This window comes from Typopeltis vanoorti, chromosome 7, assembly GCF_054136105.1.
Source record: "Typopeltis vanoorti isolate ZY-2024b chromosome 7, IOZ_Tvanoo_1.0, whole genome shotgun sequence".
Lineage (NCBI taxonomy): Eukaryota > Metazoa > Arthropoda > Arachnida > Uropygi > Thelyphonidae > Typopeltis > Typopeltis vanoorti.
Window position 1 is genome coordinate 40,840,032 of NC_143555.1, and position 26,740 is coordinate 40,866,771.

The 26,740-nt window shown below is 34.7% G+C and overlaps 2 protein-coding genes and 1 long non-coding RNA gene across 3 annotated transcripts in view; 1 reads left to right on the top strand and 2 right to left on the bottom strand.

Annotated features, from left to right (window-relative positions):
• Positions 1-26,649, top strand: part of LOC150104606 (homeobox protein six1-like) — an 81,099-nt gene extending 54,450 nt beyond the window's left edge. The window contains exon 2 of the mRNA XM_090395219.1: positions 22,860-26,649. Coding sequence (XP_090251345.1) covers positions 22,860-23,286 — 427 coding nt within the window. The 3' untranslated portion in view covers positions 23,287-26,649. The remainder of the gene's footprint in view (positions 1-22,859) is intronic.
• Positions 1-26,740, bottom strand: part of LOC150104604 (uncharacterized) — a 341,285-nt gene that overhangs the window by 256,904 nt on the left and 57,641 nt on the right. The window lies entirely within an intron of this gene.
• LOC150104607 (kappaPI-actitoxin-Avd3b-like) overlaps positions 1-26,740 on the bottom strand; it is a 127,571-nt gene that overhangs the window by 16,885 nt on the left and 83,946 nt on the right. The window lies entirely within an intron of this gene.

Consider the following 26,740-nt stretch of genomic DNA (forward strand, 5'->3'; position numbering starts at 1 on the left):
GAGAGACTGGGAATGAAAAAGAGCGCTCGTAAGCATGATACTGGAACGCGTCTACCACGCATTGCTTCAACCGATTCTTCCAAGAAGATGCATCTTTTATCTTACTTAAAAAAAAAAAAAAAAAAACGAAGAGCCTCTATTAACCGAGACATTTGTTATTTCTCTCTCTCTCTCTCTTATTTTCCCGACTTCAGGTGGGAAAAAAAAATCTAAGAATTAATTTTGACAAAACTAAAGCAAATATCATCACATCTACGTGACCCATTGGTTCCCGAATTTAAAGCATCAGTTGCATGATCCTCATAATTCATTAAAATTGTCCCGAAAGGTCCAATATTTTGACAGATCCTAAGTGAATAAATGAAGTCAGCAAACATTACTTTACATTACGATTTGAATGGAGAAGGATGTCGCTGCTTGGTGAGACACTCATCTTTTTAATGGGAGACTTGAAATAACTTGTTTTAAATATTTGGGCTCTAGAGTAGGGACAAGACTCACGGATCATCTAAACCTAACTGTCCACTGTAGCAATGTATAACAGGTTTCCGACTAGTGGTGGGAGGTAGGCACATAAGTGATTATGATGTGCCCTGCACGATTACTTGAAGGGGATGACGGTGGAGCTCAAACAGTTTTGTGCTGTCTATTCCCATATTTGGCTGCGGCAAACCGATAATGCATCTAATTTTTCCAAGAGATGCAGCAGCAACACTATTAAAAGTATTAATAAACAAAGTAAACAAAATAATAATTAACCATCTAGTCATAGTGTAACTTAAGTTTATGAAAAGTTATGATACTTGGATGTGAGGGATCACGGCTTAACATTTAATACAATAATTTATTAAGTACTTTTATGAAATCAAGTCCTAGTAACAAGTTTGCTGCGTTAAATTTGCTGTTATATAATTCCTTCATACAGTGCAGAAGTTATTTGAATAAATGTATTTAAGATGTTTAAAACGCTGCCACGCGAAGAACTTTAGACAGTAAAGCAAGCTCAACCATCCCAATAAATAGTAGTTTTATTTTTAAATTATATTTACATTTCATCATTTAAAGATTGCATTTTTAAATTATTTATAGTAACCTTAATAAGATTTAAACTTGATCCGAAATACGACAGCCTATAATTTTATGTAATTTTTGTGTCTTATTTATATACTGTATATCTTTATAAAACCATAGTCTTAAAATGTATTAGTTAATTAAATTTAGATAAATGAAATGCATGTTAAAGTAGTTCATTATTTGTCAAAAAAAATACTAAAAAATACTATGTCTAAAATATGGAACAGAGGGGGTGCCGCTACATAGACTTTGCGAATTACTTTGTTAATTTATGGAAGAGGAGATGATACAAATCTAAGGGCTGATGCTTGAATTAAATGTATTTCAATTTTTGTGCATTGATTCTGAATTCCATTACAGCGCATTCCCTACACCAGATATGCTAATACGGCCCAATGAAAAATCAGATACAGTTTATGTGCCATTATTTGGGTTGAGTTCATTCCGATACATCCCGGAAAGGTGTCATTCTTGTGTTTCCACCAGGCATACACACTTGCCTACCAGATCTGGAATACTATGCTTTATGGACCAGTCTAGATGTTTTTTAATTCACCTATAATCACGATTTCCTCGATATCTGGCTTATCTATGCCTCTCATAAAAGCCGAGGCCATACAGCTCTTTGCGTAGTGTCGTATTACTACGAATTTAAATCGCGTAGACTTGAAATTCGTACATGAGCGTTCCGACATTGGACTCAAAGATTTCCGTACCACTCTTTCGAGCACTTTGGTTCCTTGGTGTGAGCTCCCTGAGGTAGTAGCACCATCATATTACTACCTGTTGATGATGTTATCTACAGCTGTTTTGGGGTGAGCAGTGTTTTACTTCACAAAGGCAGGGCAGGACCCGGATATGGTGCTAGGCCTTTTTCAAAATTCGAAAGTTCTCTACACACCGCATAGAAATATACAATCGACTAAGGATATATTTGTTTGCCTAATTTAGCCCAATTAGAAGATACGGGATCAACACAGGAATATACAAGTTGCTATTCAAACAGAGGATGTACCAATACTTATTTCAAAAGAGTGTATAAATTCAAAAATTGATTTTCGGAAAGTCAGTAATAACTGATTTATATTGTTTAGAATTATCTTCATGGTGCTATGTTTGTCAACCCGTGTTCTCAGGCTTTTTTGTCTGATTAAACCTAATTTTATAAGAAAAATCGCTCAGCACCGGACGGATATCCCCGTCTTGGTTGAAAAGGCTTAGAGAAAGTGCGTCCTGTACTTCAATTCAAACCTTATCAACTGGTGGCTTTATGTAGTCTATCTGGTGGTGCACACCAGAAAGGTGTCATTCTTGTGAATACTTGTTTATTCATTTATCAAAAACATTTTGATTTATCTAACTCGTTTTCATCGTTTTCCTTTATTTTAGTTATATATACAGTATATAAAAACTATTAGTAAATACCATTTAACCGTATCTATAGAAACGAAATCACCTTCTATACAGTTCTCCTGCTACTGCAGAGTAAACAGATTCTAGTTATACTTTCCATAAAGGACTCCGCTAAAATATAATGTTGCCGAATTGAGCACAACGATAAAATTAAAAACAAACCTATATATCATTAACAACTCATAATAATCAGTGGTTTGAATATTTGATAAATGTTGTGAAGTTCTCAAATTTATGATTACGGGGGAAAGTGGGGGCGGAAAATTTAAATTGTCGACGATACAAATGAATTTTGTCCTAAATTTCCGGTGTTATTAATGAATCTAATTTCATTCACGAATTACAAAAAAAAAAAGATGTGGGTGTGCTCCCACGATTTAATAACCTGCCACAGTTAATAAGGGGCGTTCATTCCGTTTGGGGTTGACCAGCTTGATTTACAACTTATGTTTATTCATCACTGCACTGTTTTAATTCAAATAACGTATGCAAAAAGGATTTTCCTTTTGAATACTGATCATCACACATGTGTTTGCACAGATGGGTCAGGAGCCAGGCCAGACCTCCAGGGAAACGTATCCACGCACTCTTGTTCCCTCCCTCTTCAAGGGCGAAGGAACAGCAGCAGTGCATTGCACAGACAAGAAGCTAAGTGACACATGACAACAGAATTGCCGACTGTGCGAAGATAATACATTCATACCACGCTTTCGCTTTTTGTACTGAATAAATGAAAAAGATGAAACTGAAGAAGAGCAGAAAATTTGGAAAAGATCGAAACAGGACATGTCGTGTAAATTTCAGTAACTGTAATGCTTAATCGACTGCAGTATATTAAAAATTGCGTAGCAGTCGTTGTAGTTATATAATAGCGGATTTTTTCCAAAAGTCATTCGCTTCTTTTCATAAATCGTAACAATGTCGAGGTTGCGAGATAATGCACAAGCAGGACTATGTTGCCATCTTAACTAATGTATATTAGTTTGTCTTTAAAGCGGATGTTGAGGTAGACACATAATATTCAGAATATTACTAATATAAATAAATGAGTATTTATTCAACCACCGCCGGCGTGGTTAGCAGTGTGGTAACGTATCCACTGCTCAACTAATGGGCTCCGTGGGCCCATTAGTTGGGCAATGCTAAGGGAGTTTGCTACTTTACCACGTCTTCTTTTAGCAGAGACTCATTTTGCTTCCCCCCCCCCCCTTACAAGTGTGAATCTTGCCCACAAATATTTGTAAATCTCTCGTACATTAGTACTGTGGGCAGACTTGGGGCTAGATAATGCTGGAACATTGATATAGATGCTATGCATAAAGCTTTTTTCATATTTCAAGGTCTTCAATAAGCCTCACACGGCGAGATAGACTTTAAATAATGACATACCTATCTACTTAACCAACTAACGTTTCAAGCCTTTGAGTGTGGATAAATTGGTACATAGCGGTTTGATAAAGAGTGCTCTGTGGTCATTTAAGTCATTCCGTGTTTTGTGTGTGTTAGAATGCGATATACGTCGTCAGCACTAGGCATCAACGAGAAGTAAAGCATAGAGATGCAGTTAGAAACGCACTAGAATAACAATGAGTTTACATGTTACTAAAACAATGTGAATATAAACCATCACGTAGCGCTGTTAAGATATCCCTATAAGAAACATGTATTTTAGTTTACAATATTTTATTATGGATAAATCTATCTGATGTTAAAAATCAGCGACTGCATTTATATTAAAACCCGAAAAACCAAGGTGTTGTTTTCATTTTCTTATTAAAATAACTTAAAATTATATAAAAAAAATTTCGGGAGCACAGTCTCCACTAACACCTTACTTTACTCTTCATTGGATTTAAAAAAAAAAAATTTTTTTTAACAAAAATAAAGTTTAATGCGAAGGAAGATTGTCAAGGCTTCTGGCAGAAAAATACGTCGGCTCGCTCACTTATAATCATCATGCATTAGTGGAGTTGAAGAAATTTTATGTGGCAGGAGTCCTTCTGTTCTGTTCTGTTCCGGAAGTAATTAAACAGTATGCAGGGTCGTCTCAAGGCGTATTTAATATGCAAATGTTACAGAAAGAAGACCAGACTGGCAGTCATAAGGTCATCTTGCTGTCGATTTGTCAAGATCTAATTCCTCTTTTTTACTGGGAGTATATTTTTCCTGCTAAAGAAAAGCAAAAGAAAGGTTTCCAGAGGTCTCTCGAAGTGTTCAAATAAATTAAGAACAGGGTAAAAATTCCAAAGCGGTACTTCCCCAGAGATGGGAATAATGAGAATGACCACGTGACTTTCTTATACTGATGACATCATCGAGAGCTCTCAGAATCGAGTGACACAAATATTCTTATTATTGCGTGAAGGACTATTGCGGGAGGCACTCCCCACAGCAAACTATATACACCATTTAATTTTCTAAAAGTAATGAATCTATCTTAAATTACAAATTAAATCGAAGATAATTCTATTCGCGATTGAAATTCACAGAAAAACGTAACGAGAAAGCCTGAAATTATTTGCATATAAGCATTATTTCTATCTCCATTTAAGTGAAAAAGCTTTTAGAAGGGATAAAATCATTATTTTATTATTTCGTGACACCTCCAAGGAGTCCGAGGACTCGTCGAGGGAGACATCTACTTTACAACTCTCCATCTCCAAAATTCCATCGACATACTACACTGAAACTGTACTATTATCATCTACATCAACGCCATCTGCTGCCCACCACCACCACCACCACCACTGATTAACCACTGATTTTTACCAAGAGGATTATAAACTACACACTTTATTCTCTGCAACTAGAAAAAATCATCGTCATGATACAGAAACAAATATCCTCTAGAATAATTTTGTAGTAAGGTTTTCAGAGTTCTTTCATTAGACCCAATGAAAACTAACCACCTCTCGCATTGTTAGATTCCTAGACAGTAGCTATTGTCATCGCCACTATACAGTTATAGAAAACTAACATCACTCATTCTGTGCTCAGGAGCACCTGAGCACAAAAATTGGACACTTCTCAATTTTTTGCTGCAAAACAACACAAATGTGAAGACAGTACTGAACTTGAAATAAACTAAACCAAACCAATACCACTGCAGACAAATGCACACTATTTACATCCATAGTCAAAGTGGCTTTCTGTAAGCAGCTTGTCATCATTACGTATGCTTGAACTACACTCAACAGAAGCTTACCAATCTATTTTCAACATTGCACGATTCTTTGCATCACATCACAGCCGAACCACTACATGGTATTTATGTTTGTTTATTGAATAATGATTCCTGATCAATTCGCCTGCTTTATGAGACGAAAACGAAAAGTCCTGCTACCTCCGTATGAGATTGTCTTACTGAATCTTCAATCGAAAATACCCATATAATGATTTCTCTCATGCATTATGAAACAATAATATTATGGACTGTGAAATGGATTTTATTTTAAATTGTGAATTAGTAATGTGTTCAAATATTTGAATGTGTAAATAAGTCTTCCTTTCTCCCCTCTATTTCGTATATTATTTTAATAATGTATACGATTCAAGTTTGGATTTTGTGGTTTAAAGTTTTCGTTCAAACATACTAACAAGCCACAAACAGCGATAATTTTATTATTATTATTATTATTATTATTAAATTGCATTTAAAGTTTATTTAAATTAAGGATATATTAAATCCCACATTGTTTTAAAACCCGAATAAGAAACTCAAAGATTGGAATCAGAGAGTTTCATGCCGAATATAGTAAACTATAAAAGTATCGGCGACTACTAGCGTGAGCTAATGCAAGTAGTCCAAGTACGTAGTACAAACTCGAGCAACTCGCAGCAAAGGTGGTAAAGTTCTGATCGCTATTCTTAGTATTTTCCAATATCCCCTTAATTTAAATAATGTTTATGATTGAAGTCCGAAATGAAGCCTATTGGCTCTTTATATTTAAGTGCATTTAAAGTGTTTATTTTAATTAAAAATATTTAAGATTTTTAAAAAAAAATTTAATTAAAAAATTTTTTTAAATTAATATTTTTAATTTTTTAAAAATTAAAAATATTTAAGAATCTTAAATATTTAAGATTTCAGGTAAGGTAAAATTAATTCTTACTTACACGTGCGAAAATTTGTCATCCGACAACACTAAAATTTCATATTTTGTTTTATATTAATTTCGTATTTTATTACAGTTATAATACCAGATACACGCTGGTCGAACTGGCTCACTCTCACTTTTCGGAAACTACTTTAAAATGCATTTTTATTTTCTTTTTGGAAGAATTATATTTTGAATAATGAAACCGCAATTTTAACTAATAAGATCTGAAGGGGGGGGGGACTTTTTGCTGAGTGAGTGTGTCATGTATTAAATTTCTGCTCTGTAGGAAACATGAAAAGAGTTCAAGCTTAAAGAATTTGATGAGAGAGATACCGATCACGTGTAATATAATTCTTAAATTATTGGTATATATAGCTGAGGTCATGGTGACTTCGCACTACTACTATTACCACTAGGTCACAATGAGTGGTGAAATTCTTATATTTCTAAATGCATTATATCCTATCGTATCCATGAAATATTATATATATTTTTCCTTGATATATTAATCGTATCCTTGAAAATTCTGGTTCTAAAGCAACTTCTCCCTTTGTGTGCTGTCAACCTGACAGACTGGAGAATGGTCTGCTGTTTCTTCCCTTATAATTTCATTTATCAGCCGTGCAAGTCCACGTCACTCTCTGACCCGGAAGTGTTTTGATATTTACACGAAGAGTAGAAACAAACAAATGAAGGGAGAAAAAACAAATCAAAGAAATCTGAGAAATAAGAAAGTGAAGGATTGAAGAGGGCAAAACTTGCGAAAGAAGAAAAACTGCGATAAAAAAAAAATACTGATAAAGGAAAGTAAAAAATTCTTTCATTAACATAAGGTGCTGGTAAAATAAAATTTTATTATTTTGCATGTAAATATTATTACAGGATCGTAAGAGGAAAAACGAAGTATCGTTTTTTGTAAACACTGTCTGGGTATATGATTTCCGTATGTTTATCAACAACTGGATAGACAAAGGTGGTTCGTGATATTATTGGACATGATGTTAGCTGACACTTGCAATTCTACAAAAACCAGATGTTTACACAAGAGTCACGTGGTTTTCTTCGACATTAACGACACTTTAGCACGATTACTGCACACAAACAAGGCAGTCTGGTTATCACTGGTTATGTTTTTCAAAGAGTTGCTGTTGCGCCTTAGGTCAGTTGCCAACAAGGAGCAAATAGAGATTGCTGTCGACAGTTGCGATTAAACTCCTCATCCGACTGTTTTATGATAACCTGAGGAATATTATTTAAAGTTAGCTGCGAACATCCGTCTAAAATGATCCTGGAATCCACATATTCTCTGTAGATGCTCTGTTTGTACCTCAATTGCAAATCCTTATAATTTTATTACTTTATCTATGTCTTGAATTAATTGCATCTACTTTTGCCACCTGGTCTTGATCAACTGCTTAATTAAATATTTACCTATTTTTACATCAATTTTTATATACTAACTATGTTCCATACCAAGGAATCGAAGACTTAAATTAATCTCTGAAAAAATCCCACAAGCAAAGAACCAGAGGATGGTAAGGGAAGGGAAATATCTCTCCAACGCATCAAATTAAAAAGGAAAAATTCACTGATTCAAAAATAAAATTAATAAGAAAAAACGCCGAATTGTCTTTTAGTGCCATAAAGCTTCGCTCTAGCATTAAAGATCAAGTATGGAAATAATCTGAGACAACCCTGAAGATGTACGTTTGCCATTATTGTATAGCGACATCATTCATTACCACAAACTGAATCTAAAATCGGTTTTAGAAAAGTACTGTTAACAGTTTATTTACTAACATTCGTAAAAGACAATTATGTATCGTTTTGACTCCTTTTAATTAATTCTGAGTCCAAGCGAAACCCAAATTGAGGCGACCGACAAATTTAGTATAAAGACTAAGTAAATTTAAGTGAATTCCATCACGCCGTGATGGAGTCACATGATTACGGATACACAAAACAAATTTAGTACGTGCTTACAGATTTTTCGAAGCACATCTAATAAAAATACCAACAACAAAAATACCAAATATAAGCCGAAATTTTTAAAAGAATTACCTGCTGAATTACCCACTACAGAACATCATTACTAAAAAATTCAAATTTCCGTAGCTAAGATTTTCAGAGAGAACAAGCAAGGACAAAACCTGTAATTTGTACAGGATGAGAACAGAATTCAAACTCTAATTGAAGTTTACTGTCTCAGAGCCAGATAAAACTGCAACATTTCCCCTCAACTTTAATCGCCAGACTCGAAGAGATCATCTTAACCACACTCATTCTTTATGTACGCACTCATTGAGTACGATCCAGAAATTCGACTACTGCTTTTACTTATCGATTAGAAACTAACTCCATTTTCTGAATTTTACGACAATTGGCTCTACAAAAAAATCTCGTTCAGGCCGGAAGAAACACGAGAAATCTGACTACCTTCCCAAGTGGGTCCGATTCAGAATACAGTGGCAACTGATAAAAACACAATTTTATTTCGATGTTGTAGCATAAGTTAGGCACCGGTTAAGCCTTGTAAAATGAGAACGTTTTTTAAAATTTACATTTTCAAACAAAGGAAAAAAAAAGACAGAAAATGAAATATGAATTATATTTATACATCCTTGTGTATAGGAAAACCAATGCAGCATATACTAAGCAAACTTTATTTATTATTAAACGAAATAAAAGTAATTAAAACATTCCGTTTAAATAATATTTTAGTTGAGAGATCTGAATATTTATTTTTTCTACACAAAGTAAGAATATTTATAATCAATTGAATTAGTCACTGTATTCTTTATGGAGCCAATCAAACATGTGACTCGTTGATCCTATTATTTTTGAATTAATTATCTCGAATAATTAATTAGTTGGGAAGCTTATTCAAAGCTATCCAACTGGATATAAGATTATATTTGTATTTATTGAAACATCGGTAACTACGGGTAGAATGGACAGGTTCATGTTTAAAATATAACAGGTATATGATTCAAATATGAAAACACTTGTGCATATAATGATAATATTAACAATATAAATATCAATAAATTAATGATATTTCGAAATTATATTATATAACTTAATACTTTGTAAATGCCTGATTACACAAGATTGGTTGCTAAAATCAATTATAAAAGTGTAAAATAAACAATGAGAGGTGATGGGAAGTTCATTAAAATATGGTAGATGGTTAAAATATAATCGCAGTACTCGCATAAGAATGGCAACGCTCCTCAAAAGGAAGGAGTTTGTACGATGAGTACGACCGAACAGGCTAGCAAGAACATCTTTACTACTATCCCTGCGCACAATATTGTTATTATCTCTATTTCATGATGTTTGTTACTTGGATTTTTAGTTATTATCTTATGATCTACTTGTTCACCCCCCCCCCCCCCCAGCGGCAGACCAGGCGACAGGTCGGTTAGGAGTAGTACTAACAAGAAGTCGCATCTAAGTAACACGCGGACCCTGCATAGGGTCCGCGTGTTACTTATGATCTACTTGTAATTAGCGTAAGGGTTAGACAAATGACTATCTGTTTATCCTAATGGAATAAGTTGACTTACCTGCAGTATCTGTAGCCTCGTTTCCCTTGATCACAATATGGTTTGCAATCCACCATAGGCAAATATAGAACCGTGATTTGATGTAATGTATGTTGGATACGAAAGAACAGTGGATCTTAAGTGTCTCTATTAGTAACGATGATGCATTTGTGGTAACTTATCAATTTGTAGAGTTTAATGTAAGCTCTGTGGCATGTTCAGCAGAATGGTTCGCTACATTCTAAACGAATTAGATATTATGCTATCTCAGAACACAGCGCAGATCACACTTTTGATTTTGAATCACCTGCGTAAGAAAGTAGAAAATCAGAGTATTCTGCTCTGTGTGCATTCGAAAAAAGTGTAGATTGAGGGGGGGGGGATGTGTTTACTTAGACCGTACGATGGAATGTAGGTATGCTAGGGTGAAAAGGAGTTTTGAGCTGTGCGTGCAGTACTCTCAGGATTGAAGTAGGGGATGATTCCTCGATCTACATAGCAGTTGTTTGGACTGATTTTCGAATATTTGTTCGATCTTTGCTTGCTCAATGACCGACCGTTGTATACTTTTTAAAAGTAATCTCCGTCTTTTCTCTTTTATATAATATGCAATATTATATAATAATTGCCTTTTTTTCTCTTCGGTCATGACGTTGTCACTTATACTATAGTCTATTAACCACTGCGTCCTTTAAATGCTTATCTTTTCAGGCAAGTAGATAATAATTCTAAGACAATCCCACGCTTTACCTTTTTTACCTTCATTGATGCTGGATTGATCTTAAATTATAGAGGATGGAGGGTGGTTTTTCTAATAAACGATGTCTCTCTTTGCATTTTTAATAAGTTATAAAGTATTTTATTATTTCCTTCCTACTTCACTATATTAATGAATTCTCTGCTGCTTTTACATTTTAGATTCTGTATCCTGATCTTAAAATAAAGGGATTAAAGAGCACGAATATTTTGTCAATGTGAATGTCCTTAGGTTGAATATAATTTTCATCTCAGTCTAAGACCACCATCCTGCTTATTACAGGTATGAAGTGGCATTCTAGAGTAGTGTTTCCGGAAAAATGTAATTCTTAGCCCCCATAGTTGATATGCCATAAGATACACTCACAGAAGGCTGTCAAGAAGATTAATAACTACACATGATCATCTGTAGTAATCCCTAGTCTGCCTAATGGATGACATGCCCGCTTTCTAACAAACAGCCTGTAGGTTTGAATCCTACTGTGAGCACCCAAGTTTGTAAAACCAAGTCGATGGATGTTGATGTGCTTGCATAGCTCCGTTTGTATTTTTTTCACTTTTGTTATAGTCTAATTAACCAATGGCTCTTTTAAATACTTATCTTTTCATATGGATAATGAGTAAGAAAATTCTACGTTTTGCCTTTTTTTAAAGAGAGATATGTTTGCTATTGAGTTCGCTTCTAAATGTCCAGCTTCTCATCTCGATAAGGGTAACAAGCAGTTTGGGTTAGAGCCCCCTTTAGATAGCGTAACTCAACGCACATCTCCTAATATTTGTACTAGGTTATCAGATACCGAAGGCAATTTTAGCGAAGATAGCTAAAATTGAAGAAAGCTCCTGTCATTATTATTGATAGTTTTATTATAATCAGTATCTGGAAATACATCTTAGTTTTAAGATGTCGATGAAATCATTAATAAAAGGCCTTCATTTATCGTATTTTCCTTGAGAGTACTTTTAAGAATATTTTTGTAGCTCTTTGTAACCATGGGTTAAACCAATTTTTTATTTCATTTTCCCCTCCTCTCTTTGGGAACTTAACCCCCCTCACCACCCCATGCGTTTGGAATGCGTGTTCCTGGCATACTTAATAATTATTTGCCCTAATAAATGCGTTTAGGGTATCCCGTATCGGATCACTTGGTCACCAGCATTCTCTTTCGAACCGGACCCGAAAAAAATAAATAAAATAAAGGAAGAAAAATTGTTTTTCTCGTGGGAACCGGAATGCTCAACAAATTCCAAAGCTACATGTCATGATCGTGCGTCAACGTTTCTCTCCACACGTGCATGCAGTTGTTGGCATGGTGATACGAGAGTCCTTCGGGTAGCTGGGTCTAAGAAAAGACATATGCTTTGCCAAAAAGTTCAAGGATAGTGCGCGTAAGGACGAGCGAAAAGGTTGGCCGACGGTCGCGCGCACTATTTGTTTAAAAGAGATGCATAGGAAAGGGAGGGAGGGAGGGAAGAAAAAAGAACAGACAGTAAAGGCATGTGGTACGCCCATACAATGGAATTATTCTACATAGCAAATTTATCATATATTGTATGGTAAAGAGTACCTTTTGTAAATTATGCCTCGCACATGAAGCAAAGTTAGAGTTGAATTCAATCCCCTCTAGCTATTTTGCTAGCATCAAAAGACGCTTTCAAAATAGCTAGAAGATAAGATAAGTAAAGAAAAGTGATTGTATTTTAATATTAAGCACGATGGCTATTATTATGCATTACACTCAGTATTTCGTAATAAAGAAGAACAAAATAGATCTTTTCTATTATATGGCTGAAAACACCATAGCCTGGAGAGATCGACTCAATGCAGCCAGGGTGGAGGAGCGATCAGTGGTGCCTCCCAGTATTTTATTTACTTTTGAAGGGGCTTAGAATCTGATAATAAAATAATACAAATATTTGTTTAGAGCTGCATAGATTCACTCATTGCGTTGATATGCAGAAAATAAGGCATCGTGGATTAGGAGGTATGAACAAAGATCAGTCGGTATGCTGTCTTCGAAAGTGAATTGTAAGTTGCAGAGTAGAGTTCTCTCACTCGATGAGTCCTTGGAGGTGTTACGTAATAATAATAAATGGGTGATTACTTGTTGATCGTTTTGGCAGTTTTAGAAAAGAGTGGCGAAATTATAAATTAAAATTCAGTTAAACAGAAAAAAAGTATTTTACTCACCATAGTAAATTTCCCATTTTGAACCAGTAAAATCACACTGAGAGGAATTAATTGTTAACAAATCTTAAACCATGATAAACTGCGCATCATATCAGACGTTTCAGACAAAAAGGGTATCCTGGCTTGAGCTTTTTTTTTTTTTTTCCCTGTATAGTAATGTGCCAATAAAATATGAGAGGCATCACAAGAATATCGAATTTCTTTAGAAACATGTATAAGTGCTCTTTTTTTTTCATAAATTTTTTACGTAAATAACACAAGAAAGGTACCAAAATAAATACGAAACTGCAACATGCCATATACATTTTGTGGCAAAGAGACGAACTAAATTGCACAACGCACCGAAAAAAAAATGCTTTACTGGGTGCCATTTCGTTTAACTAAATAAAAAAATATATGGCTTTCATCGCATAGAGTGGAAACACCACCACTCTGCATATTGCAGAACTGAAGCGTTTTATATGGCTCCCACCCACGGAAGGTTGGGTTTCGCGCAACCCACAAATGTATGTATGTATGTATGGTACATTTGTAACGTGGAAAGGCTAAGTATTTTTTTTAATCTTAATTATAAAAAAAAAAAAAAAATCCGCTAACGCCTTTTTATTCCCGTATACGGGGAGTAGGCGAGGCCATTTAGCCCTATCTAACTTTTGGAGACTGAGTGGGCAGTTCAGTCTCCACTGGTACCAATCAGAGATAGATGGCCCAAGGCTATCACTAATTAAGCGGTACTCAGTGAAGAGAGACGGCTCAAATGTGCCGCCATCTCGTGGTCCCTAACCCTAACACAATATATTTAATGTCTGAAATAATGTGGGTTCTACGGTCGATTTTCTTGAGTTTACAGGACGAAAAACCCGAGTTTCCGGGAGGAAAAACCTGCTTGCCCGTGCCAGAGATCGACTAACTCGGGAACCGGTCGAAAAAAGGCTTAGAAAAATTTCCTCTAGTCGCCGACTAGACTCGAAACCAAGTCTTCCTTCGTGAGGCCAAGCGCCGTGGTTGGCAAACGCCACATCCACTGAGCTACACAGGCTCTACCTTAATTATATATATATATTTCTTTTTATATGGTCCGGAAACACCTACTCTAGACACCAAATGGAACTTTTTCAAGCCTCCAGTAAGCGAGGCGATGGTCTCACATTGTCTGATGAAATTCATCTCCCATCTAAAGACAATCGCAAGCATCCATGCCCACGGTGGGATTCGAGACCTCAGCCTGGAGGCTAGAGCTCGAATACGCTAACCACGGCCAAGTGACTTTCATGTTTGGTTTCTGGTGCAGTTTTAGATTATCAGCTCCTCAACACACCAGAGATACTAATGCGCTCTAGATTTTCACTTTACAATTTCAATAAAAATTAAGGTTTAATCATTTTTAAATAAATATTTATTTTCTTTAATATATCGTGTAGTGTATTGTGGTCACGAACTAGTCGCTGGACTCCATGGAGGTGTCGCATAATAATATGCTAATATTTCTTCTTCATTTTCGCAAATATTACACAAATACGAATTTTAATATTCAAAAGTTTAATTCATTCTACATAATGTTTAGAATCCATTAATTTGAACGTAATGTTTTGAAAGTCCACTTTATTATTATATTTATTTAAATGACTTTCATAGTGCTAATGCGAGTGGACTCACAAAAAAGCTCAATGAGTGTCTTCAAACACTTGTTTTAGGCTATAGCGCATGCGGGCCAATTTTCGTAAACTTTGATAGACATACGTCACTGCCATTCGACACCGTCGCACAGATATATGTATATGCTATATATGTATATATAGATGCACATAATATGGACTAACACGCGTCAACGATAATGGGTCTTCTTGAGCAATAGTGTTGTTTCTTCAGTCTGTAATTCCAATATTTTGTAGTTTTTATTGTAATGCTACTGACTTCACTCATGAAGTTCTGATTTGCCGAAATATTGACATTTTAGGGATATTTTGTTCGTTTATGAAAAGAGCATCTTTAAAAAGCAAATGCAAAAAAATATTAAGTAAACGATCCCGTGGGCTGGTTTTATCTCATCCAAGAATAGCTTCATAAATATCATTAGTGCTGAGTTAGCCAAATATGAAGAACGCATCAGTAATTACGAGAAAACTGGAACTACTTCCAGATTCTCATTCGCTAATAAAATTCATCCACACATTAGATTTCTGCTCTGACTTAATTTAGGCATGCGAAACAATACTTTCAGTCATAGGAAAAAGCTTTACCATATGTCGACGTAGGATTTATTGCCGACTGAATTACTCGGACCCAAATTCCGTATGGGTTGGAATTAAGGCCGAAACAACAGGCTGTGAGGTTGGTGAATAAGAATAAACTGACAAGCTCCAATAAGCTTGTCAGTTTTTTGCGAGATGCGGGAGAAAGAACCAAAGTTCCCCGGAAGACAAAATCATGACACTACCGCGTGAGATGAGACCGGCTAACTCTCATTTGAAAAGATTCTCAAATCTAAATGTAGACCATCTAGGAATATTTATATAATTTGATTTATAAGAAAGATCTCCCACTAATGACATCTGACGTCTATTGTTTTCAGTATTAAGAATAAATCTATACTTAACTCCTTAACGTACTAATTAAAAATCAGAAAGCGGTCGTTTTTCTGCAAATTGTTTGGGCGAGGGTGATTTGCTGGATCAAATTCATCATTATTTGAAAAATAATGATGAATTTGTGCAAACGCAAACGAAATAGCCGATACACACCGTTGGCAACTTTTCTCGGCTGAAAGGAAATAGGCACAAGATTGTCTAGCGTCTATATTCGGTTGTATTTATATGTGAAACCAAAATTCAAAATCATTTTTGGTGCAATAAACAAAAGACGTGTCACAGACGTCTTTGTATGTTAAGGGGTTAATCAACTATCCTTTAGAATTTTTTTATTTATAATTATTTATTTAATTTAATTTAGCGTTGTGAAAGGCAAACGCAAAGATGTTAGGCATTTGGAAATATAAAATATTAATCGCATTCTCTTGAACAATAAATCCCTTGCAAGAGACGAAGTTTTAAACATCTCAATATATCACTTAATTTTTTTTATTTTTTATTTTTTAAATTGTAAATTAAAATGTTCTGAAAAACTTTATTGAATACGTTAATCTTTAAATTCCACAAAAACATGATGTATGATGGCGATTATCAGGTGCTACTATGACAGCAGTGTATGCAGTAGAAACAGCTCGGTGGCAAGACAGCCTTGGATATTACGAATCAGAGAAAATGTTGAGTCATACGAAACTAATATCACAGCTAAATATTAGTTGTTGTTGTTTTTTTAAATCTTTTTTTTGTTCCTTTCTCGGTTATATATATAATTTTTTTTCATGCAAAAATAATGATTTTTAAAAATTTTACTGAGCGTGTATACTATTCTGTAGTATACACGCTCAGTAAAAATTTATATATTAATACCGCAACAATCCCGAGCATTATATACGCTCAGTAAAAACTGACCATCATTTGGGAATGTTTGCAAACTTGTTATACAGTAGTATCGCGGGTGGCCTCAAGTTTCTATAAGCTGAGTTCATCAATAAGAAGTGTAATAATCTCACACTGGGCGAAGATATTCATCTGATGAAATTCACAGGAATGTCTACAATGGATACGAACCCATTTGGAATTTATTGTTAATAACACAGGAGTATTTTCTCGGAGAGAAAATAACAATTATTTTTTCTTCATCAATGAATCAAACTTTTTTGATATATTATATTTACATTATACAGATATGTATATACCGTATTTACTGGAATAAAGTAAAGTAAAATCCCTGATTTTACTTTACTTTATTCGAGTAAAAGAAATGAAAAACTTTCGCTTATTGCCTCGCACAAAAAGTTTAAAACTTTAAGAAAAAGATAGTGAATGTTGTTATGGCAGTTTTAGATATTTTGGAATCGCTTGAAGAGAATCAGCATTTCAACTCAACAATCGTCGGCTTGCCTTTATCGTTGAGTAGCGCGAGTTTTTGTTAATACCGCACCAATCCTGTGCGATACCAGAAATACCGATAGTGAATAGTAGATTTTTGGTAAGTCATATCCATTTTCAGTTTTTTTTTAATCATGGTGATCTTATGATAATGAAACTGTTTGTTTTAATTACAGCAGCATTATCGCTACAGTTTCAAACATATCGAGTGATGAAAGCGAGCCACCGATCGTGTAAATGACGTTGATAATTAAAATTTAAATGCATTCATTTTATAAATAATGTGCGCAGTTGTCTACAAATGCCTCGGAGCAATTAATTATAAACGTCAATTTAATTTTTTCCCGAAACACTTTAGTTTCCGAAAATCCCCGCATATATCTCACATCACGATTTTTTACTTTAATTTTTTGGAAAAAAAGTGCGAGTTATATTCGAGTAAATACGGCACACGTCCAAGTTTTGTTGCCATTTGACAGTAGATCTCTTAAGTGCCACTGCTCTACACACACACACACACACACACACACACACACACACACACACACACACACACACACACACACACACACACACACACACACACACACACACACACACACACACACACACACACACACACACACACACACACACACACACACACACACACACACACACGTGTATGTGTGGCTCATCTCATTAGAGCCCATATTTTTTTGTCATAGTTGCCAAAAAAACGCTGTGTGACTCTTCCCTTATACAATTCTCATTGCACACACGCAGAACAAATACATAAATGCAATATCAAGACCGATTATCAACGAAGTTTACTTATATTGCTCAAGTAGAAATCCTTTACAAGTAAAACACTCAGAAATATTAATAATTGGTTCTCTCGTTAAGCGAAATTTAATTGAATACAACAGAAGACTAATTACTATAGAATTTAAATCAGATAACCAAGTATTTACTGTAATTGTTGCATATGGCCCAAGTGATAATGCTAATAAAGAAATTAAAGATGAATTCTTTGAACTCTTACAAAAAACAATTGAAGAAGTTCAAGGGCATATCATACTACAAGGAGACCTTAATGGCAGGGTTGGGAATCAAGTAGATGGAAACGAAACAAGTGTTGGGATTACAAGGAGAAATAACCCGGAATAATAATGGAGAAAGAATAATAAGTCTTTGCTTTACAAATAATTTAGTAATAGCGAATACTATGTTCAAGCATAAAGAAATCCATAAGTTTACCAGGGAAGAGCCCAGTAGAAATAAAAAATATATAATTGACTACGCGATCATAAGCAGATCGTAATGGAAGTATACAAAAAATGCAAGAATCTATAGAGGTCCTGAAATAGGCAGTGACCACTACTTATTAGTATTGGAAACAATCCATAAAATAAAAGTTGAAAAATGTAGAAAAAGTAGCAAGGAAATAATGGTTAAGATAAAGAACTACAAAATAAAGAAAGAAGAAACAGCTGTTGAGTATAAAAGTTAAATAAAAGAGAAGATGAAAGAAGTAGAAAAAGATATATATGAAGACCAAGATCTACATCTTGGGCTTCAAGATCTACATCACAGGTAGAAAGCCTATGGTACAGGTTCAAAACACTTATTTTATAAACAAGCAAAGAAATTTGTAATGTATCCTTAAATAATAAACAGAAGAAACATAAAACACCTTGGTGGACTGAAGAACTAACAGAAGAAATCAAAAAAAAAAAAAAGAAAAAAAAAGAAAAAAAAGCAATTGTGGAAGAGATATATAACATCAAAGCTGAAGGTTCATAGAGAACTATACAACAACCAAAGAAAAAAAGTTAAAACCTTAGTGAAAGAAGAGAAAAGAAAATGCTGGGAAGACTTCGGACGTACTTTAGAACAAAATTTTAAAGGAAACCAAAAACTCTTCTATAATGTTTAAAGAAGAATGAGGTCAGAGAAAGAATGTCCCATAAAGTTTATCAAAAATAAGGATGGAAAGTTACACACAAATTCTGAAGCCATCATGGAAAGATGGAAACAGTACCTCCAAGAATTATTGAAAGATGTAGGACATGGAAAAAATATAACCCTAAGAGCAAGACATGCAAGCAAAATAGAAGATCAAAGTGAGGAAATTCATGCAAATGAGCTGTTAGCAGCAATAAATAAAATAAAACTGGGCAAATCAGCAGGCCATGACCAAATAACACCAGATATGCCAAAGAATTCAGGAACGAAAGCCATAAAATTTCTTTTAGACCTATTCAATGTCGTATGGAAAAAGAAAATTATTCCAAAAGACTGGGAAGTAGCAACAATAATCCCTATGTTTAAGAAAGGAGACAACCGTTAATGTGAAAACTATAGAGAAATTTCGCTTTTAAGCCTTCTAAGGAAAATTGTATGCCCGTATTTTAGAAGAGAGGCTCAGGAACCAAATAGAGGATACACTGGACGAAATGCAATACGGCTTTCGAAATAATAGAAGCACGGAGGATCTTATCTTCAGTCTTAGACAAATATTAGAGAAAACATTGGAATATGGAAAAGAACTACATGCATGTTTTATAGAATTCGAAAAGGCCTTTCACCGAGTTCCCAGACATTTAACATGGCAAACATTAAAGAAAAACAAGGTGCAAGATAACTTAATAGCAGCCATACAAAGCCTCTACAAAAGTAACAGAAATTATGTAAGCACCTGTAATAATAGATCAAAAGAATTTGAAACAAATGTAGGAGTGAGGCAAGGCTGTATCCTCAGCCCTCTTCTATTCATTATAATAACGGATGAAATTTTAAAGGCATGCCAAACAAAATCAAAAAAGTTCCACCTAGGATACAGGAAACTGAACGAAACCAGGATTTCACACATGGCTTTTGCAGACGATGTAGTGATTCTAGCAAATACAGCTGAAGATTTGCAGTACAACATCAACATTTGGTGTGAAGAAACAAAGAAAAGGAATATGACCATAAATATAAATAAAACTAAAACAATGATCATATCTAGAAACCAACCAAAACACGTAATAAAAATAGAAAACCATTAACTGGAAGAAGTCCACTCTTTTAAATACTTAGGATCATATATACAAGAAAATGGTAGACCAGACACAGAAATTAACAACAGGATAACCTGGGGGAACAAAGCTATTATATGCAATGAAATTTTAAAGGCATGACAAACAAAATGGCAGTGTACGTTCAGTGTTTGTACTAACATTAACATACAGTTGCGAGTCTTGGTGTTTAACAACAAGAAAGAAACACAAATAAACTATAAACAATTGAAATGAAATATCTTAGGAAAGTGGCACAAAAAACAAGACTAGACCGAATAAGAAACCAACTATAAGAGACAGCCTTCAAGTTGCACCTCTGAACCAATTCATAACACAAGCCCAAATGAGATGGTTTGGACATCTCAATCGAATGGAAGAAGGAAGAATAGCAAAAACTGTATAGGAAAGCCAGAAAATAGGAAAAAGAAACATAGACAGACCCAGGAAAGGTTGGCAAAAGGAAATTTTAAAAAAATTGGAAAATAAGGGAATTAACTGGAAAGAAGCAAAAGAACAAGCCTTGGACAGGACGGCATGGAAATCTCTTTGGCAAAATCTCGACGCTTTAAAAGCACAAGAAATCATAATTTATGATTTCTTGTGCTTTTAATGAATTAGTCTTCTTATGAAGAAGACTAATTTATCCATAAATACAATACGATATCTGAAATGTGCAAGAGAACGCTTGTTAACGAAATATATTTTCGGATACTAATTGTATCTCTAGAATTATAGCTGAGGCTAGTGTATTGTGTCCGTTAGTTGCATATGTTCGCTAGCTGGTTTGCCAGTTTTGCCGACCGCAAAACCATGTCACTTCCGTATTTGGAAAGGTAAATGTTACGGTATGTATATAAAAAAAAACTCTACAATTAGATTTTACAAATATGAAGTGTTGAAATGTATGGCTCAGTATTTTCATTAAATAAATAACAGGCATTTGTAGCATCTTTTAATGCTTGAATACATCATTAGTCCTTGAAAGTCTGGATAAGGTAAAAAGGAAAAGAGGATAATAATTTATTCTCGACCGACTCCAATAGTTAGTGCTTACATCGGAGATGCATTCGTAGCTACAAATCAACTCTCGAAAGGCATATTTCCCAAGGAACGCCAGTATATTAGTCACGAGCACTCAGCATCTCCCTAACAGTGTCTGAGAGTTGTCAGATATTTCTGCCGGCGGAATCTCTCAGGTATGTTTGTTGCAAACCATGTCACGCTCAGAAGAAACCTTAGATTTCGTGTAACAAGGCGTGCTTTTAAGTAACTTGAGATATTCGTGGCATGTCCACCCACTCTCAATACCTTCATGTCTGTTAACGAAGGCGGCATTCTGAATGCATGTGTACACACATACTATGGGACACAACTACACCTCGTGTTTGGTTTCTTCGAAGTAAATAAAATAAATTCACTTTCCTGTTGTTCGGCAAAAAGAAATCTCATGTTCATTTCCGTGTTGTCGTTATTAATGTAACTTTTCCTTATATAATATTCACTATTTGCTTATTTAGATAAATATTAGATTAAGAAATTAAAGAGGAAAATTATTAAAAATTGCCACTGCTGCAAATAGTAAATCATTTTACTCATATTTTTTTTCAATATTTTTCTGACATACGAACCATACAACTTTTTCTTATAATCAGAAAAATAAGTATCTTAATATATTTAACGTTATTATCTCTCAGCAGAACATTTAATAAAATAAAAGCACGCGATTTCTTTTACATTATTGGTTTAGTTTGTTCAGATCCCTCCTTTAAATAATAATACTAATAAAAGAGGAGTATAAACTACCACTCTAAATTAGACATGCAGATTATACTTAACATTTTATGATAAGTACAGACTTCTGCCTAGTGATTATTCATTTAGGAGGTGATCAACAGTTTATCGAGAATGGTTGAATGTGCAAAAATTAAGTTTATGGGGAAGTTCAGGAAGTAATGATTATCTTGAAGGTGTTGAACAGGCTTTATTACATAGTTTCAGAAAATCGAATAAAATACTGCTCTGAAATATTTCAGGCAAACATTTGAGTTTAAGATCTTTCAAAAACATTAGTAGTGGTCATTGGAGCGATATTAAACAATTCAAGTTTTCCAGTGAGATATAACAGATTTTTTTTATTATTATTGAGAATCAGGCTAAAGGTTTATCCTGATTGGGAAACAGGAAAAAAAACCGTTTTCCGTGAGGAAAAACAGCGTTTCAGTCTTTTCAGAAAAGTGGATTGTAAGAACATCTATGTTTGAAGTGAAAAAATGCACACTGAACTCTAAAGCGAACCAACAATTTGTCAAAAAAAAAAATTTTTTTTTAGACAAACTAGCATTTATTTTGGATTAATTTTTATTCTCTGAACACGGTTTCAAGTTCCAATTTAATTCACAGCATGAACAGAGCAGTCAGCGTCAGATTGCTTACCCAGTAAGCAATCTGATGCAAGTAGCTGCTGTTGCATCACCAAATCACAAACAAATATTAACGGTCGAATTTTGTACGGATCGCGTCAGTGTAAATACAAAACGTCACCACTCCTCTTTGTTTGTTAGTAAAATTTCCTTAAACTAAGGTAGCGAAGCACGTACAAATGCAATAAACTAAAGATAAGCTAATCGGAAACAAAATTTACGATAATTTCTAGTCAGTTATGCAATATTAAGGTGTATTTTTTTAATGTATTCTTTCTTTAAACATTTTCATCGGTGCTTTTACTATGCATTCACTAATTTCCTGTCTTTTCTATCTTGCAGGGATGGCTCTGACAAAACAAGAAATGGTAGCGACACCAACGACGGAGATATTCCCACTCCTGAAAAATGCGACCGGAAATCATCGGATGCCGAGCAGAAAGTTTTCCCTTCTCCGTTGAAACAGACACCACCCCACGAGCCGGACTCCCAGCCAGCCAATGGAGGCACTGGGAGTCTCCTATTCACTGCGGATCTAAAAACAGCAACGGCGGCCGTCAACAGATCCACCATCTCTCCGATATCGTCGGCTACGATAGTTCCCGTCGTCTCGCGAGTTTCCGAGGTTTCCCCCGTGTCGGCAGTAACGGTGTCGCCCACTTTTCGAATGAACCATATGATAGAGATGCCAGCGGCGGCGGCTGCATTGGTTTCTCCGCACCTAACGGACATGGGACTTAGCTTAGTGACGGACTACCACAGCTTATGACATCACAAGAACCCTTCCCCATCGGAGAAATCTGTGGTCCCCGTCCTTTGGTGGCAGTGAGCCGGACTTTTGTACTTAATTGTAATTTATGAGTTTCGTATTTCTTGTAAATTAAGAGCTGGAGATGTTATTGCAGCACTTTTTTTTTTTTTTCTGTCGTGCCTCGCTGACGTGCCTAGAATTTTTGTGTGGTTCATGCGTGTTCTCAACATGAAGCCTAAAATCATCTTCTCCCACATATAAGATTTATTAACATAGTAGAAAGTCAGTCGCGCAGCACTGTGCGTGGCACCGAACAGTTGTCCTCACGCCTAACAACTGCCTGGCACGAGCAATCATGGCTTCAGTAATTGTGTGCAATTCATACCAATTTATCTGTTGTATGTGTTGTATGTATTGCTGTAACTCTATAGGTCAGATAATGTGTGTGTGTGGGGGGGGGTAACATTTAATGGTCTCTTTCTGGTATCATATAATGTTTTATACCTGAATTTACTATGATCATTATTAATGACATGTAATGTAGGGAAACTGGGTTTTAAAATAACACTAAAACACATTCTAGTCAAACAGTCGATTCTTTGATGTGAACGTCTACATCCTTTTCATTGCACTCTTCGCTCTTCACGAATGCAAGTTAAATAAAGTAGTTCTGCAGAGACGCTGAAGAATGCTTTCTCGCTCTTCGTAAACAACACGCGCACTCACACATTCGGATAGGGGGAAAAATATCAATCCCCAACACCACTTCCCGAAATAGCATCAGAAAGGCTCCCTATGACGGAGGATTTTGTATGATCAAGGTTATTACTCCAAGCAACGCAACAACACCACTGAAATGTTACAAATGCTGAGGATAGGAAAAGCAACAGTTTTCTTTGAATTTAAAGCTGACTTTTATTGGGATAACAAAAATTCAAAATGCAAAATAGAAGGTGTAATTATTAATGTTTATATAACAGAATATATCAATGCGCATGAGCAAAAGAATGCTCTGTGAAAACGTTACCAAAGAGGAATGTGTACACTTACCAAAGAATTGAATGTATCTTTTATTAACATTGATATTAGCCATAAGCTTTTATGCACACTGAAAGTTATCAAAAATGCATTGAACGTGAACTAAATATGAAAAGCTAATTAAGCAAACTGAAACTGCTGTTGTGATATTTATACCGAGGAGAAGTCGCCGTAAAGATAAACGCTTATTTACTACTTCAGGGTTGTTTTTACACAGTTATTTAATAGTCTACTTTATTCGTAAGTTGTTAATTCTTTTATAATCATTGGAATGATTTATACAAAGATGCTTCTGGTGTATACCGTAAGAAATTTTTTTTGAGAGTTAGTACCAACATTATCAAGTTTTTTGTACGATTTGTTCCGACATCCAGGGATAGTTCGATTGTCTGTACATACACAACATTGATCCATTAATTCTATTTGTCTTATAAGCTCAAATAGTATTATTATTTTTAAGCTATTTCTACAGCCTCTCCTAGTGTTACGATTCTTATGAACCCGGCAAAAATTTTCTCTAGTCATTTCACTCCATAGGCACCATTGGCGATTAATCCTGATGATAACAGCTCTATATAATTGTATTATGAGGATATTATGACTGTTCAGCAGTCGCGTCCTCAAAATAACTGATACTATTTCTTTCTAAGATATGATTATCCAAACTTAACGAATGTTTTTAGGGAAAAAAAAATACAGATAGACTGGAAAATATTTCTTTCTCTAAACGATTTTGTATAGTTCAGTTTAAAGTGAGGCAATCCCTGATGAAATTCTTAATATTAGGAAATATTATTAATGACCAAGAAACTTGTCTGAAAATTCCCTAGAAAAATTTCTTTTCCAAGAAATGAATAAAATGTTTATATAAAGACATATTTAGTTTAACTGTCCAAACAACATAGTAAATAACAAAATATATTATTATTATTATTCGTGACACCTCCAAGGAGTCCGAAGACTCATCCCGGGAGGACACCTACTGTACTACTCTCCGTCTCCACCACTGCGGGACATCTACTACCAATCAACTACATCAGCGCCACCACCATCACAACAAGTATTTTTATCTGGAAATTGCGTGTGTTCTGAAGGGCCAATTTCTCTGTATGCGGGGTGAAAACCCGAGTTTCCTGGAGAAAAAAACCCTGCATGCCTCCATATGAGATCGGCTAACTCACCTTCAATTGAAAAAGTCCATTTAAAGATTCCTCCCGTCACATTGAGAATCGAACTTGGCCTTTTCCAATCGAAGGGCAAAATGTAACGTCGTTCTTCCAATTGCTCTACGGAGGCGCTTATATGGACTTGAAATTACTTATGCATCAAATATTACCTAAAGGAGACTTCTTAGCACTGGTGCTTTGTAATGGTGGTAGCTTTGTTGTTCATCTGAAACGTTTGCCTGCATGCAGATTATTTAATGAATAAATTTGTAATTGAATGTCGTATTGCAGGAGCAATGATGGTCTTCACCAGGACTGTATTTCCTTGAGTGCATGCAATCAGTTACATAAAAGTTAAAGTATGGATTTGAGTTTTTATCCTAGTGAAGCCTCTTTCTCTACACTCACACAGTAATCTTTTTTCCTGTTATATTATATTATATACAATATACAATAATTATTTTATCACTCATTATCCTATTGTCACTAGTTGTGTAGACAAGGGATCGAGTTGCAGACTCACTGTAATCCCTAGAGTTTGGAAACTACCACCATTTTATGAAATTTATTTTAAATTTGATTTGGTGTTCGAAATAAATATATATTAATTCAATTAAAACAATTTTTAAAAAGCTATTGTTGAATACATTTAATCTAATATTAATTTAGCTATTAAATAATTAGTCTAAATGCATTAAAAAAAGAGAAAACAAAGCGTAATTTACAAAACAAGTGATGTAATTCTAATGTTACTCCAGTATTTTCTCCGATTAGCTGGTTAAAAACAGATGAATGAAATTGTTACTTTACAATTGTAATCTGCACAATTTTTTAAACCATAAGAGGTCCTTTCATTAATTTAAGTTACATCTGGCTGGGTGTCTATTCAACCAAAAGCTCATTTTCAAATTGTTTAAAGTAGATTTTGATGTATAATAATGTGCCGACTATAATAATAATAATAACGAAAGTGGTAAACTAGTCTGCCTATTAAATGGTATTATAATACAGTGAACAGACTCTGTATTATATTATTATTATCATTATTATTGTCATATCACCTGAAGTATGGTATGATTGTAGCTTTATGCACCATATGTGATATCCTTCTATCTATCTGTCTGTCACCACTCTTTGTTAAGTGCTGGCAATAAAATATATTGAAAACAAAACAGAATTGGTTGATTATTAGTTGGAATCAAAAAATGCGTGAAAAATAGTTCTCTCTCTCTCTCTGCTCTGCTTATTTGTCATCTGACGTTCATCTA